The 13497-nt window shown below is 44.3% G+C and overlaps 1 protein-coding gene across 1 annotated transcript in view; it reads right to left on the reverse strand.

Annotated features, from left to right (window-relative positions):
• Positions 1 to 5713: 5713 nt before the first annotated feature.
• The window catches only part of SRP68 (signal recognition particle 68kDa), an 11736-nt gene continuing 3952 nt past the window's right edge, over positions 5714 to 13497 (reverse strand). The window contains exons 8-15 of the mRNA XM_010187656.1: positions 10255 to 10353; positions 9873 to 9937; positions 9410 to 9569; positions 8620 to 8714; positions 8252 to 8381; positions 7737 to 7812; positions 6931 to 6983; positions 5714 to 6453 (exon numbers count right to left, since the gene is read on the reverse strand). Coding sequence (XP_010185958.1) covers positions 6226 to 6453; positions 6931 to 6983; positions 7737 to 7812; positions 8252 to 8381; positions 8620 to 8714; positions 9410 to 9569; positions 9873 to 9937; positions 10255 to 10353 — 906 coding nt within the window. The 3' untranslated portion in view covers positions 5714 to 6225. The remainder of the gene's footprint in view (positions 6454 to 6930; positions 6984 to 7736; positions 7813 to 8251; positions 8382 to 8619; positions 8715 to 9409; positions 9570 to 9872; positions 9938 to 10254; positions 10354 to 13497) is intronic.

The following is a 13497-nucleotide window of genomic DNA, read 5'->3' on the forward strand; positions in this document are numbered from 1 at the left end:
GGATGACAACATCCTTGCCTCCGACCAGAGGAGGCTGAAGCCAGCACAGCACGAATGGGAATTCCCAGTCCTGCTCCTTTGTCTCTTTCTAAATACAGAGGAGTTTGCACCACGCCATCGCTTTAACAGCTCTGTCCCAAAGTTTTTATGGACTACTCATCCCTGGACCCTTCAGACTTCAAAAGGACCTGCCTGCTTCACACCCCATCGCCTCTCCATGCTCATTACAGCATCCCACAGCTTCTTCCCAGTTGAAGCCCTCGAGTTATCAAGCAGGACATCACGGCAATTCCCTGCAGCAGCTGATGCGTTAGCCTAATTTTCCTCTCCCCAGAGGATTAGCAAGGCTGTAATAGCACTAAATAAATTCACTAATAGCAGATTCTAAAGACACTTTGTCTGGAAAACTTGTTTATAACTTACAGGAGCCTGAAAATTTGGCTTTATTATCCAGTGCCACTGCTGAGGGGAGCTGCTCCCTGAACAGTGACTGGATTTGGAGAGGATGTGTCCTAGCTCATTAACCATGCAATGAGAGGTAACTAAACACCTGCCTGGAAAGACCATCTTCACACACAGCTCAGCTGGAGAACCACCCTGCAAAATGAGGGTGGGAGGTTACATTTCTTTCACCTCTCCCAAAAAAGCTGCTATGCCCTGGAGAGGGCTCCATCCCCTACAAACGCTGGGTTAAGCATCAGCAATCGTCTCCCGGGGAGGATGATGGAAAGTTAAATGTGAGGACAGGTTGGCTCTTCTCTGTGCCTCAACCCTGAAGTGCAATGCAAAGACCTTAAAATGTGCAGAACCAATCTGCAGGATGTTGTATGGGTGGCCAGCTGAAACATGTAAACCTGGAGCAGCTCAGAGGCGTACCTGGGGGAGAAAGACTCCTGAATGAAGGAGACAGCGTTCAGAAGAGGGGTCCAGGATGGAGCACCCCATTTGGCAAGACCCAAAGGGTGTCAGCAAGGAGGGTGCTCGCATAGCCTAATGCTTTCAGGCTCCCTCCAAACCAAACCAAACCAAGCCAAGCCAAGCCCCACGAAAGGGCTCTGCTTGAACACGAGGCTAGTGGGGAGAGCAGACAAATCCCTCCTGGGCCCAGGGCAGGGAGTGGTGCCAGCCCGTGCAAACCACCTCCCCGCGGAAGGGCAGCGCTGGAGCCCACCCCATTTCTGGCAGCAAAGGGTGCAGCAGCCTGGAGCATCACTGACCGGGGTGGGCTTACACCCCCCTGCCAGCTCAGGAGCCCCAAGTGCTTTCAACATCAGGGGTGAGACTCCTGCAAAGCTCCATTTTTAAGCTATTGTCTGATTCAGTGCTTGTGTCGCAAGCAGGGATGAATGCATCTGCCACAACCAATTCTGCATGACCAGACTTCACCTTCCCTGACTTAATTTGACGCTCTGAGAAAATTAGATGTTTTGCCACTTCTGTGGAAAAAAGGCGAGCTCTGAAGGTAATTTGAAGGCTTTGATGCTGCTCTTCAGTCATGCGGGCACCACAGCAGCGCTGCCTGGACTGACCACGGGCTGGGGGTGAGTCACTGAATCCTCATGCACCGCGTGTGAGCCTGCGGCAAACGGCTGTGTCTGTGCATGGACACCACCATCCCTCAACAAATTTTAACTTTAATAACCCCAACACTACAGGTACCCAGCAGTGGAGGAGTTTGGCAAAGATTATAGTACAGCAGTGCCTAAAAGTGCTTAAGTACACACTAGGACCTGGGTCCGAATTTGAATTTGATGGCACTGGAAAACATGAAAGCTGTGCCCAAGGCCACGTGTGCACAACAGACATGCAAACTGCACCCTTTGAAAGTGGTTTTAGACCTCCCCCTCTGAGACATTACTGCTTTTTAGGCCAGCGGTGGAAGGTTTTCACCCCAGGTTACTCGCAGCAGCCCAGAGAAGGGCTGGGGATGGGAGGACGGACACAGCTGCCTCCCTCCCACACAGGAATTTGCACTTGGGTTTAGCTCTAACCCAAACATTGTAACCCAGCATTCAGCAAGTTGCTAATTATTTACTCTTCAGTGCAGAAAATAAATCCCCAAAGCAAACACAAGAAGTTAGGACACTCCAGGTATTTAAGATGGACACTCCAGTGCAAGGACCTCCCAGCTCTGTCCCCACCCAAATCCCACCGCGATCCACATCCACACGAGATGGGATTTTTGCAGCAGCAGCACTCCCCGAGCAGCAGCGCAGGTGACTGTCGCAGGACAGCATGGGACTGAGCCTTTCCTCGAACACAACGCAGCAGCTCAGGCCAAGGAGACCTCACCCAAAGGGAGAGGGTCAGGGAGCGGCTGCATTTCACAAACATGTTCACCCTCGGCACAGTTTGGGTGAGTCCCGAGAAGCGAGAGCCTGACACCAACCTTTGCTGTAGGTGCGTCCTTCCGAACCACAGCGAGACCAGCTCATGGAGCAGAGTTGCTCCACGCCAAAGGGGTGGCCCAGGCAGGTCCTGGGAAGGAGAAGGGAGCAGAGACCCAGGTTTCCACTGCCCAGCACCTCCAGATCAGAGCAGGGAAGGGAGGAGAAGGCAAAGCAGCCACTAGGAGCTGCTGTTCCTGCCTCGGCCCTGGGAAAGCTCAGAGCACAGAGGCTGCTGCTCACCCATTTCTGCTCCGCCACTTTTGGGATCACTGTCTGCTTCCTGCTCTGCTCTTCCTCTTGAGCTTCCCAGTACGCACTGGGTGCCCCACCATCCATTTCTCCCACCCGGATTAGAAAGTGCTCTTTGGCAGACAACCCTACCTCCTGCTGTTCTTAGGCTTGAAAACAGCAATCCAGTCCTGAAGAGAAAGAGGAGTATCCACATACAATCAAATTGCATGAAATCACTCCTTTAAGTGAGCGAACTCCCAGGTTACATCCCCAGCTGAACAACACATGTATCAGTGCTTGTGGCTCTAACGGGGCTGTTGACAAAAGCTATGTGTATGCATCTTTTTCCAGTAACTAGTTCCGCTCACTGCTTCTGCAGCTGCACAAGGACTTCCCACACCTGAATTCCAGGGACTGCAGCCCTTTGCTGCCAGATGCATGTGACATGGGCTGCCAGCCGAACCTGCAACCAGCACAGATAACAGAGCCACAAAAGCCACAGAGAACTCACTGACAGTGCTCACCTGGGCAGCTCAGATGAGGCAGCCATGATTTCCCCCAGTAACACACCACCTTCAGTTTAAAATGCCCCCAATTCTTGTTTTAAAGGAGGCAGACCGTTATATAGGAGCTCCCAGACCAGACTGTCACTATCCCATGTGTCACCTCTCATTTCTCTTTAAACTGTCTGGTTTATCTCACACTAATAATTTTTCACACATCCCATTAGTCCCTCCAGACTCATCTGTTGTCACCTCAGAGCGCACAACCAAAACTGAACATCACCCGACACAGGTGTATCACTGACAGTGGGGCCAAGGGCCATGATGTACATCTCATTCCTACTTTAATAATGTGATGGTACCAGGCCTGGCTAGCTCAGCCTATAATTAAAATTCCAGTGCTAAGCCCAAAGATACTCCACAGGAAAAGCTGATTGAAAGCAACAATCTTGACCATTTGCTGGAGGTTCCTGTCTGAGGGCAATCAGGTAGCCTACTTGCCAATTGATCCATGGAAAGAGAGCAAACACTTCAAAGCAAACACTGCGGCCTGATGAAAGAGCAGAGCAATAGGGAAGATTTCCAAGCACCATAAACCAGTGCTCTGCATCTCGCTCCGGCTGCTCCAAACGCACCACTGGGCAGCTCCAAGGAACAGTTTGTTCTGGCACATCAGACACGGCACTTGTCTGCGCTGTTCCTGAGCCTCACCTTTGCCACTCCAAGCTCTATTATTGAGGCTTTCATCCCTGCAAACTTTGTGAGTCTGGTTTTCATCACACATGTGACCTGAGTAACAGTATTCTTTTTTCCTTTTTTCACACTAGATGTTTTCCTAGTGCTTCATCAGCGCCTTCCACATTAAGTCACAACTCTGCTTGCAAACCCCACCCTACTCACTTCCCAATAACATGACATCAAAACAAATAATTCATTACCTCTGAGTGGTGCACGTTGTCACCTGAACCTTCAGGCAGCAGATCCTCCTCCAGAACCCACTGGCCATTCTCCAGGGGTTAAGTACCCCCAGGTGATGGCGTGACCTTGATCCTCTGAATGCTTCTGAGGCAGACTGCTTGATGTTCTCAAGGCTCAACATAAACTACACACCTCACAGGTCAGGAATAAAACTTTATTGTTTTCAGATTTCTTATCTTCGTTCAACTCACCAGTTATCTGTCAAAAGATGTTTGACACAGAGGCCAATTGCTCTTACATTTTTGTAACCAATTAGAAAGTGGCCGCAGCACAAATTTCACTGGAATCAATCCAGGCACCACACAGATTTGTGGTAGGAAAGCAGAAAGCAGTTTGGTTTGCAAACCAAACAGGAAAACAGTTCTCAAAGTGATCCAATATAAAAGCTGAAAAGGAGAAGCTCAGAGTAATGTACACAGAAAGAGGTACCATGAAGCAGATCACACAGCTGATAGCCTTTCCTTGTCTAAAAGGAACAGGCTTTATGGGGAAATCTGCCATTCAAGACTCTCTTTTCTAGAAATTGTCGCCTGATAAATAAATAGTGTTGGATGTTTCTTTCAGCTCTGCACTTCCCCTTTCTCTTGCAAAATCCCCTGGGCATGCAGAGGCAAATGGAATCACCAGAAATTCCCATTTTGTTTCCACATTGCAAAAATCAAACACAAACAAGTTCCCTTTCCTTCTCCTACCTCTTTCTGAGTACAGACTCCTCTTGAAAGATGCTTTGTACTTTCAGAACTCACGAATCGGATAAACTTGGAACAAAGAAGTAAACATTCATATTAAAATAATGGGAATTGTTAATTCTCCCCCACCTTGCATGGAAAATTCCCACGACAACAATCGGATCATTTAAAACAGTTCTGGTTTCCACTCCTATTAACTCCAATGCCTAAAAATGGACAAACAACTCAAGGACAGCCAGTGCAGAAGTTAAGGCAGCCAGAACAAACCACTGTCACCTTCCAGCTACAGACTGTGCAAAAACCCACACACTGCTGGTGGAAACTTCCAAATGCTTTATTTAGAAACAGTTTTGCCCATGTGCTGTGGTTTTTTCCCCCCTCTTTAATTATCACTATAATGAAACTACCTGAATTTTGGCAGTGCCTATCACCATAGCACCTGGGCATTTTATAAAAAAAAAAAAAAAAAAAGCTGTCTGGTATGACAGAGAGGATCTATCAGTCGGGAACCTGCTGGTCTCCTGTTGCTTATTTCTCATTTCAGGTGTATCTAGTGACCAAGGATGAGGAAAAAGCAACAGATTATCCCCTTGTTTTCAGGCAAGGTTTAGATCAGAAACAAAATGAACACTGAGAGACCCAACTTCCCATTAAGAGCAAGCAGCTGCTTCTAAAGCCACCCATGAAGCTCATTGCCAGGAAAAGCCTCATATGAATAGGTTCTATGCTGTATTTAAGTATTAAAACGTGTAGCAATAAAGAAGGATCCTATCAGCCCAGAGTACAAATTCAGGTTATACTCCACTGTAACGGCTAACCATCAACATTTGGAAAAGTATGTGCCATCCTTACCAATAAGGACAGAGGCTCCATTTTGTCACTTCTGAATGTCACATTTTTAAAAAATACAGACACTTCTGGGAGTCAAAAGGGAAGGAGAAGTTAGGCCCCTTGGCTGCTGTTTCATAGCTTTCGTGTAGGCAGCCTCACCTTGCTGGTTTAGTTCTGCATCTACTTTTGCCTCTGTTTCCCCATCACACCCAGATTTCTAGACCAAAATACCAAATTATAGTGTCAAATAAGGGGGCAGAGGGAGGAATCAAGTTATACCTATGCCCAGGTCCATGGCAAGTAAATGTGTACCGGCACTGAACAGGCCACTGGTCAAAAAGCAAGCTCCAACTTCTCCAAGCAGAATGGAAATTCTCTGTGCTTCAGATTATTTTCAGCTATTTATAGTGTGTACATACGTTTCTGAACAGATCGTTTAATACAGAGGGAGAGAATGTAAGTGCACAGACACATACACAGGACACAAGGGAAGATGGTGAAACCTCCCTCTGTTGCTTTCAGGTGCAGATATTTGTGTCCTAGAACCTCTTGGAGTTCCTCCTTCAATACAGAATAAAACCTGTGTTCCTCAGGGGGTCCTGGTTAACTTTTGAATCCAAAGATGCCCTTTATATATCCTGTGAGGCCACTCTTGGCCTTCTGCTCCACCTTGTCCTCCAGAGGTGGGAAAGCAACATGATTAAGGGCCAGGTCAAAGAACAAGGGTTTGCATGGAATGGGCTGGAAGCCCGGAGGGAAGTGCACAAGGCTGACTTGCTTGCTGACAAGAGAAGGATCCAGACAAAAAGTCTCAAACCGTTCCGAGAGTGGCTGAAAGAGACCAATGTAGAAACAAAAATTAAACACACATCAAACCAAAGCTGTCAAGGGTCAAACAAGCAAAGAGGATTAAGCAGCAGCAGAGACAACAGAAGCTGAAGTTCCCTTATGTGACATCTTGAGCCCTTGAAAATTTTTTGAACCCCTGTCAAAGCATTGCTGCAGAATCTCTGGAAAACCTTCCCCAGTGCAAGGAGAAAGCTAAATTGAAAAAAAAAATAAATCAAGATGCCACACTAGAAGCTGCAAGCAGCAGCCTAGTTTCCACCCAAGGAACACCACGGTGTCAGCCACCTTTAGACTTGCAGAAGGAAAGCAAGCCTAATAAAAATATCCTAAATCCACTAGTCATGACCAGACTCCAGTCAGCGTGACATCTATGCAGTTGTAAGCAACACTCAGCTAACACGTTAAAAGTAATATTCATTAAGAACATTACTGGAATTTGCCTGAGCTCTCAGCTCTTACCTTGCCATCCTTGACCTGAGATGGAGACTCAGTCTCATGAGTATCATTCGCATCTGCAAAATTAAGAAACAGCGGTACGAATAACAGGCTAGAACTTGGCATAAATTAAGACTGTCTCAGGAGTCAGCTGTGCTCTAAGCTTAGCTATGAACCTTTCTTGCTGGGATATGCAAGACAGTATTTTCGGTAGAATCAACCTGCTTTCTAGACTAAGAGGATCACACATACTAATCTACAGCCAACACAGCTCTCCAGTGATGGAGAGTTTCTTCATCACGTTGTCACAAGAAGCTCCTGAATGAAGCAGAGATTTTGAGCTAAGCACAAAGCAGGAGACGATGTTCACAAAGAAATCACAAAGTTCATCCATTCCCTCAGAATTCCCCTAACCTGGTCAACACCAACAAAAAGCAGAACATCCCTGCTCTCCCAGTTCTCAGTAGTTCTCCCAGGTAGGTGAAATTGGGATGAATAAGGCCAACTTGGTTGCAATTAAAAAAAAACTAACCAGAATGTCTGTGCAGGTTACCAAAATAGGTGCACATCCTCACAAAGAGGTTTCACATCTCTGGGTGAGGAGCAAGATGCCAAATGTCTAGTCACTGGTTGCCTAGCTGCACTACACACAGCTAGAAGCAGCTAGAACTAAGGGGGAGGGGGACGGGACAGACATTTTCCAGAGCCTACATATATCAGAGTGAAGTGGAAAAACATTTGGAACTTCAGAAATGAAATAAAAGGAATTAAATAGCTGCAGGGGCATTACTCAAGAGACGTTCAAACTGTAGAATAATTGTGTAACTCACCCAATATCGCTGCTGCTTGTAAGGAGTATTTCTCTGCATTGACTTGAGTGATCAGATCCTGAACATCAGGCAGCTCCTAGGTCATTAAAGAAAATTATGAAAGCCTCAAATCTGCCAGAGTTTAAGAGTTAGGGCAAAGGTAAAATCTAACAAAGTAAGAACTAAGAAATCAGCTCCTAGTGCTGATAAGCCTTCCCAGAAGAGGAAAAGCTACAGTACAGTCCTTCAGGCACTATAGGAGTAGCATAACAGTAGATGTGAGAAAACATGGTAAATTGTTAGGAGTCGCTACAGCAAGTCTGACTTTCCTTCAAAGCAAGTGGCCAGCTGAAGCATTTCCACATCACTAGAAAGCATCTACTGTAATGTGTCAAGAAGTCACATTCGTATTACTCTTCTCCCTACTTAAAGATCAGTCTTAAGTTGTAAAGGTCTGGCATCTAAGTGACAAAATACAGGGACGGAGCATTTTCATAAACTTCATCTCCCTTCTACACACAGGACTGGGCTCCTACCTTCAAGCTGTTTGTATAACCTCCAGCTCCTGACTGAACTTCGCGAGCATATTTCAGCACTCTTTCATACAAAACAAGTGCTTCACTCCATTTCTTTACCAGGACATAGGACTGTGCAATGAAGAAACACCTGCAACAGTAAAGAGTGGATCCTTGACATGTGTTATCCATACCCTATCCCAAATCAAATGACTGATAACAGGAAATAATTACTAGGTAGCAATGGCCAGTTTCCCCTTAGCATCCAGTCATTTCACGAAAGGGCAGAGGAAACTGCATCAAAGCCCTGTACAGCACACAGAGCTTTGGAATAACCACCTCTGAAGATATAATACATGCTAAAGAAAACCTGGCTGTTTCTCAGTCACCTGTATGCTTTGTACACAAGCGTCTTCAATCCAATCTCTTTTTGGAAGTTCTTGTCCTCTTCCAGGCCAGGAAGCTGTGTCAGTTCCACAAGGTTCTGTGCAAAAAGAGTCAAGAGTAACAAATGCAAGTGTTGTTTTCCTCTGGAATCTGCTGGAGTAAGAGAAAGCTGCCCCTTTTAACAAGTCAACAGTACACTCCCATGGAAATAGTTTCCAGTTTTCTAATCAGTATGCTAACCTTGAGAAGGACACTCACTGAAACTTGTGCAAGTTTGCCCTCAGGACAGATTTCCCAACACAAGCAGGGATTGGGACAAAGAATCCTCAGATTTGACATGAGAGAATTCTTTCATAAGGCATTTTCCTTTCCCAGTCACAACTGCTTCAGCCACAGACTCCCACAGTTCACTGAAAATTTATGTGAGAAATTGAGAAACTGCTTATGAAGAACAAGTACATTTTAAGTATTTTTAGCTGCTACTTTCTCTGGTGAGCAGAAACTAAGGCAGCTATCAGAGTGCTGTATAAATAGTCAGAAAATTATTTTAAAACTGCATTGGAGTGTACAACTAAGGGCATCCATTCCAGCAGTATTTTCTGTTCACAGTTATAAAGGTTTTTTGGTTTCATGCAGATGTTGAACATTTTCAGCAAGAGCAACTGTAGGTACTCAGTTGTTCTTCAGACTTCACCAGCAGTTCACTAGCACTGCTGTATTTTCCACAGTAACTTTTTGTAACAAAGCTCTCCAGTTAGCATCAAGAACTGACATTTGTTTTCCCAGCTGTACCTGCAAAATGATATCGTAAAGACGGATCAGGTCTTGAGGCCGTGGTGTCCGCTTGCCATCCTCTTCTGACCGTTGCTGCTGCAGCAGTGCCTTCTGCAGAGACTTTGCCATGCTCTCATTGCGCTTGATGGCTGTTGACAGCTTGATGTAAGTTAAATAACTAAAAAGATAAAAGATAAAATACCATTAGCAGACTGTCAGAACTACTCAGACATTACTCTTTGTTCTGAAAAGAACTCCTCCCTTCCAGCCTAAGCTGACACTAGTAGAGGAAAAAACATCCGAAAGGTCAACATGAGAGTCTTAAGTAAAATGTTTTCAAAGCTGCATAAATCAGACCCATAGTCATGATCTGAGAGGCCCAGAACAAAAATTCCATAAACCAAAACCAAACAAAAATAAAATCTTGACATAAGAGCATGACTTCCTCACACTAGTACAAGCAGCAATGTCTGCCTATTACCTGTGTAAGTACTGGATGTTGGACACCTTCCCAGAATCATTTTCCAAAGAGTGTTCCCGCTGCTTCTGCGGAAATTGAACAAAATATTGCATGATTTACTTAAAACTGGCAACTGAGGGAGGAAAACATCAGAAACAACGTGAGGTTTGGGTAAACCAGGGAAGTTATAACAGACTTCTGGGCCAAAGAATGAAGGTTTCTGCACTGCTATTCATCCTCTCCAGTTCTGAAGAGAATAAAATCAAAGGTGATAGACTCTTTTGCAAGTTTACGTTAAAGAAATCCCAACCACTTTTACTGTTACACAAGTTTAGGAATAACAAATCCATCCCAAAGAAACACTACACTGCTGAAAGGAGAAACACTAAGGTCTGCTGCTTACCTGGTCTGGTTTCAGATCTTCCCGAACAGCCTGAATGGCATCTCTACACTCACTGAGCAAAGATTCAAACAAACGTTCCTTTGTCTCCTCATTTTCTGCCTAAGAGCAAATGAAAGTTAGGACAGGTATCTATTAGAAATTTTGTATTTTGCATCCCATGATGGAAGAATTAACTGAGAAGAGTAAACAAAGTTCTTCCCAAATTAGAGATTTAAGATCCATAGGTAACCAGAACTCCAGTCTGTACCAGTCTGCAATATGTTCTAAGGGGCAAACTGCCAGAAATTGCAGGGAATGTTCTCAGTGCCGAGAATTTTCTGCACTGAAGGCCTAGCACACGCAGGTTGACCGTCTCATCCCTGCAACAGATACCTTCTCAGCAACTCCCTTCCCTTCCAGGATAGCACAGTGCTCCAGGAAGAGCTGAGCTTGGACGGCACTGTGGGAAAGGCCCAGCAACAGAAGAGCTGAGCATTACTGAACCGGCAAACTGCCAATGCAGAACACGCTTATTATGCTGATTTAACTTTTCTCATGCAGTAAGAACGTACAGATGATTATCTTCTCTACACTCCCACTCTAGTAATGCGCACAGTGGCAATAATTTGCTTGTTTGAAGCATTTTTAAAAGTAACCCTCTATTTCAGTAGCAGGACTGACCAAGTGCTTTTCTGCTGTCACAGGATTTTTGTCAAAAAAATGAAGCAGCTTTTGGGGCAGCAGGCCCCAAAACAAAGTTGGAAAACAACTTTAAAAAAGCAAGTTGAAGCCTGATCTCTGCATAATGGACTGGTATATCATGTACCCAATTAAACAGCGTACCCAAAACCAAACTCAGCTTCCATTCAGGTGACTGAGAAGGTAACAACATGAGGATCGTGAGACTCTTACTGATTCAGCAAGAGAAAACTGCCCAGAAACAAAACTCAACCTTAGCAACTGAATGAGAGATTGAAGTGTATCAGCACTGTTATACCACTTCCATGTCATGTAACAGCCTAAGATGAATTTTGCTGCAACAAATTCGCAATTGTCTAAGTGAATTAAAAAAAACTGTCTAAAAAGATGCTTACTTGTTTATGTTCAGCAGAACTCTACAGTCTCTGCCTCTCCCCTTTTCAGGTTTGCAAACCCATTAAGGAATGTTATTTTTACTCCCTCAAAAAGCCTCAAGTATCTTGACCTGAGATGAAGACAGTTTTCCATGTTTTATTGGTTTTTTTTGGATCTGCTGCAAGAATTTTTAAGACTAACTACTGAGAATAACTAGAGACAAGTCTGACAGCATTCTCAGCCTCACCCAAAGGAGCACAGCAATTTCACTGTATGCACAAAAATGAAAAGAGACATAGCTAGATCATCAGTCGAGCACAAACAGGGAAAGGGCAGGGCTGTGGAATGAAACAAAGGCTTTACTTTCTAAGCAAAAACTCTTAAGGTTAAACTGATTTGATGTATAAATACACATATATTCTGATTTGGGAGATACCAGATTATAAAACTGAGATACAAGTGCTACAGCTGCTGACTGAAATGTCCTGATAGAACAGTATAGCACCAGTCTTGAATGGATCCAGGGAACTGATCCCACTGAACTAACTTCTGAACATCTCTCATTTCTAATTTTTTAGTAGTTCCAAAACATTGTTTCATCTCTGAAAGATATTACCACCCATTTTTACTACAGTCCTAGTTCACACAGATTACCACAGAATCCTTAAGGCAATACCAGGAAGGAGCACACTTCCATCACTCTGCCCTTTAGCCTTCTCTCTTCTACCTGGTTGGAGTCAACAGGCCCTTGAAGCCACACATGTAAGTCTACCAAAGGGCTGACATAAGTCACTTTAAACTTGCATTTGTATTTCAGTTTGGCTTATTTCTTCTGTTTCTCATGTTACCAGTAAGACACAGAAGACAAAGACATACTTGTGCTGAGAATCTCCATTTTTACACAAAACACACATTTGTGTTTGCTTCTAATCAAACCCTGAAGACCACTGTTGTGACATTAGGTTTTCAACTTTGTGAAGACCAGCAGAAAAGTGCCAAAAATCCCAGGAACCACCAAAACACGTTTAGCTGAAGCTGGACTGCCCATTACAGCTGACACAGCAAGTACAGAACTGCTTTCAAAAGGCCAAATTTTAGCCCTCTGGGAATGTAAATACTGCTGCTGCACACTCGGCTCTCACCATTACTGGTTGTGATCTGGTGCTACAAAACTCCTCTGTTTGGTCAGAGCTTCCAAGGAACACAAAGCAAGAGGAAAACAAATTCAGACCACTGGTCTGCCACAACTACATGGGACAAAGAGGGCAACTGAACTGAAAAGGTCCAACTGCTAGCCTAGCAGGATGGAAATTAAATGAAGTAACATTGAACTCTAAGCTACACTTCCACCTGCTGGCAATACTCATGTACTACTCACAAAAAAATAAATTCAGCAACATACAATTCATTACATTATGCCAAGACTGGTTAAAGCTAATGTTTCCTACCCAGTCATATCCTGTTTATCCTACTCACACCATCTTCTTAACCCTCTCTCTTGTCCGCTTGTCTTACACATTCGCAGGGTTTTCATTTTAGCATTTAAATTGCTATTTATCCTCATTCTGCTGGTGATGTTTTTTGATGCTGCAAAAACGCCCATGTTTAGTGGCAACAGTTGAAATTGATTTACACCCTGACATTTAGTAATTATTCTTGCTTTTCAGAATTTGCATAAGTCAAGAAGAGAGTGCTATAAATCTCATAGCACCCGCCTCACCTGGCAAATTGCTTTTTGTTGCTGAAAAAAGGTGATCGATACATATCTTTTCTCTTTTGGTTGCTCGGAGGTTGGGGCATGTGAGCAAGATATTTAAAGAAATGAGAAGAGTAATTCAAACCCAATTACTCTTAAAATTGCAACTTTCACTTCCAAGTGACTTACAAATAATAACCGTTATTCACCCTATCATTGAAAGGTAGCACTTCAGGGCAGAACAGAGCGTTCAAAAGAGCAGTAATACCGAAGTCCTAGGCTACCACTTAGCAGACTGTGGGAGCTATCCCCAACTGACACTTCAGCTTTGGGTTATAGTCAATATTCCCACTTTTACTTTTAGCCTTCCAATCCCAAGTCTGAGAAAAAATACTATTTAAAAGCTTTTAGTCCAGGTAAGTCATTCTTGCCATCACCCTTTATCCATCTTGCCATCATCCATCTTACCATCACGCTACTTGCATACTGAGGGA

Source organism: Mesitornis unicolor, unplaced genomic scaffold (assembly GCF_000695765.1).
Source record: "Mesitornis unicolor isolate BGI_N332 unplaced genomic scaffold, ASM69576v1 scaffold227, whole genome shotgun sequence".
In the NCBI taxonomy this organism is placed as follows: Eukaryota; Metazoa; Chordata; class Aves; order Mesitornithiformes; family Mesitornithidae; genus Mesitornis; species Mesitornis unicolor.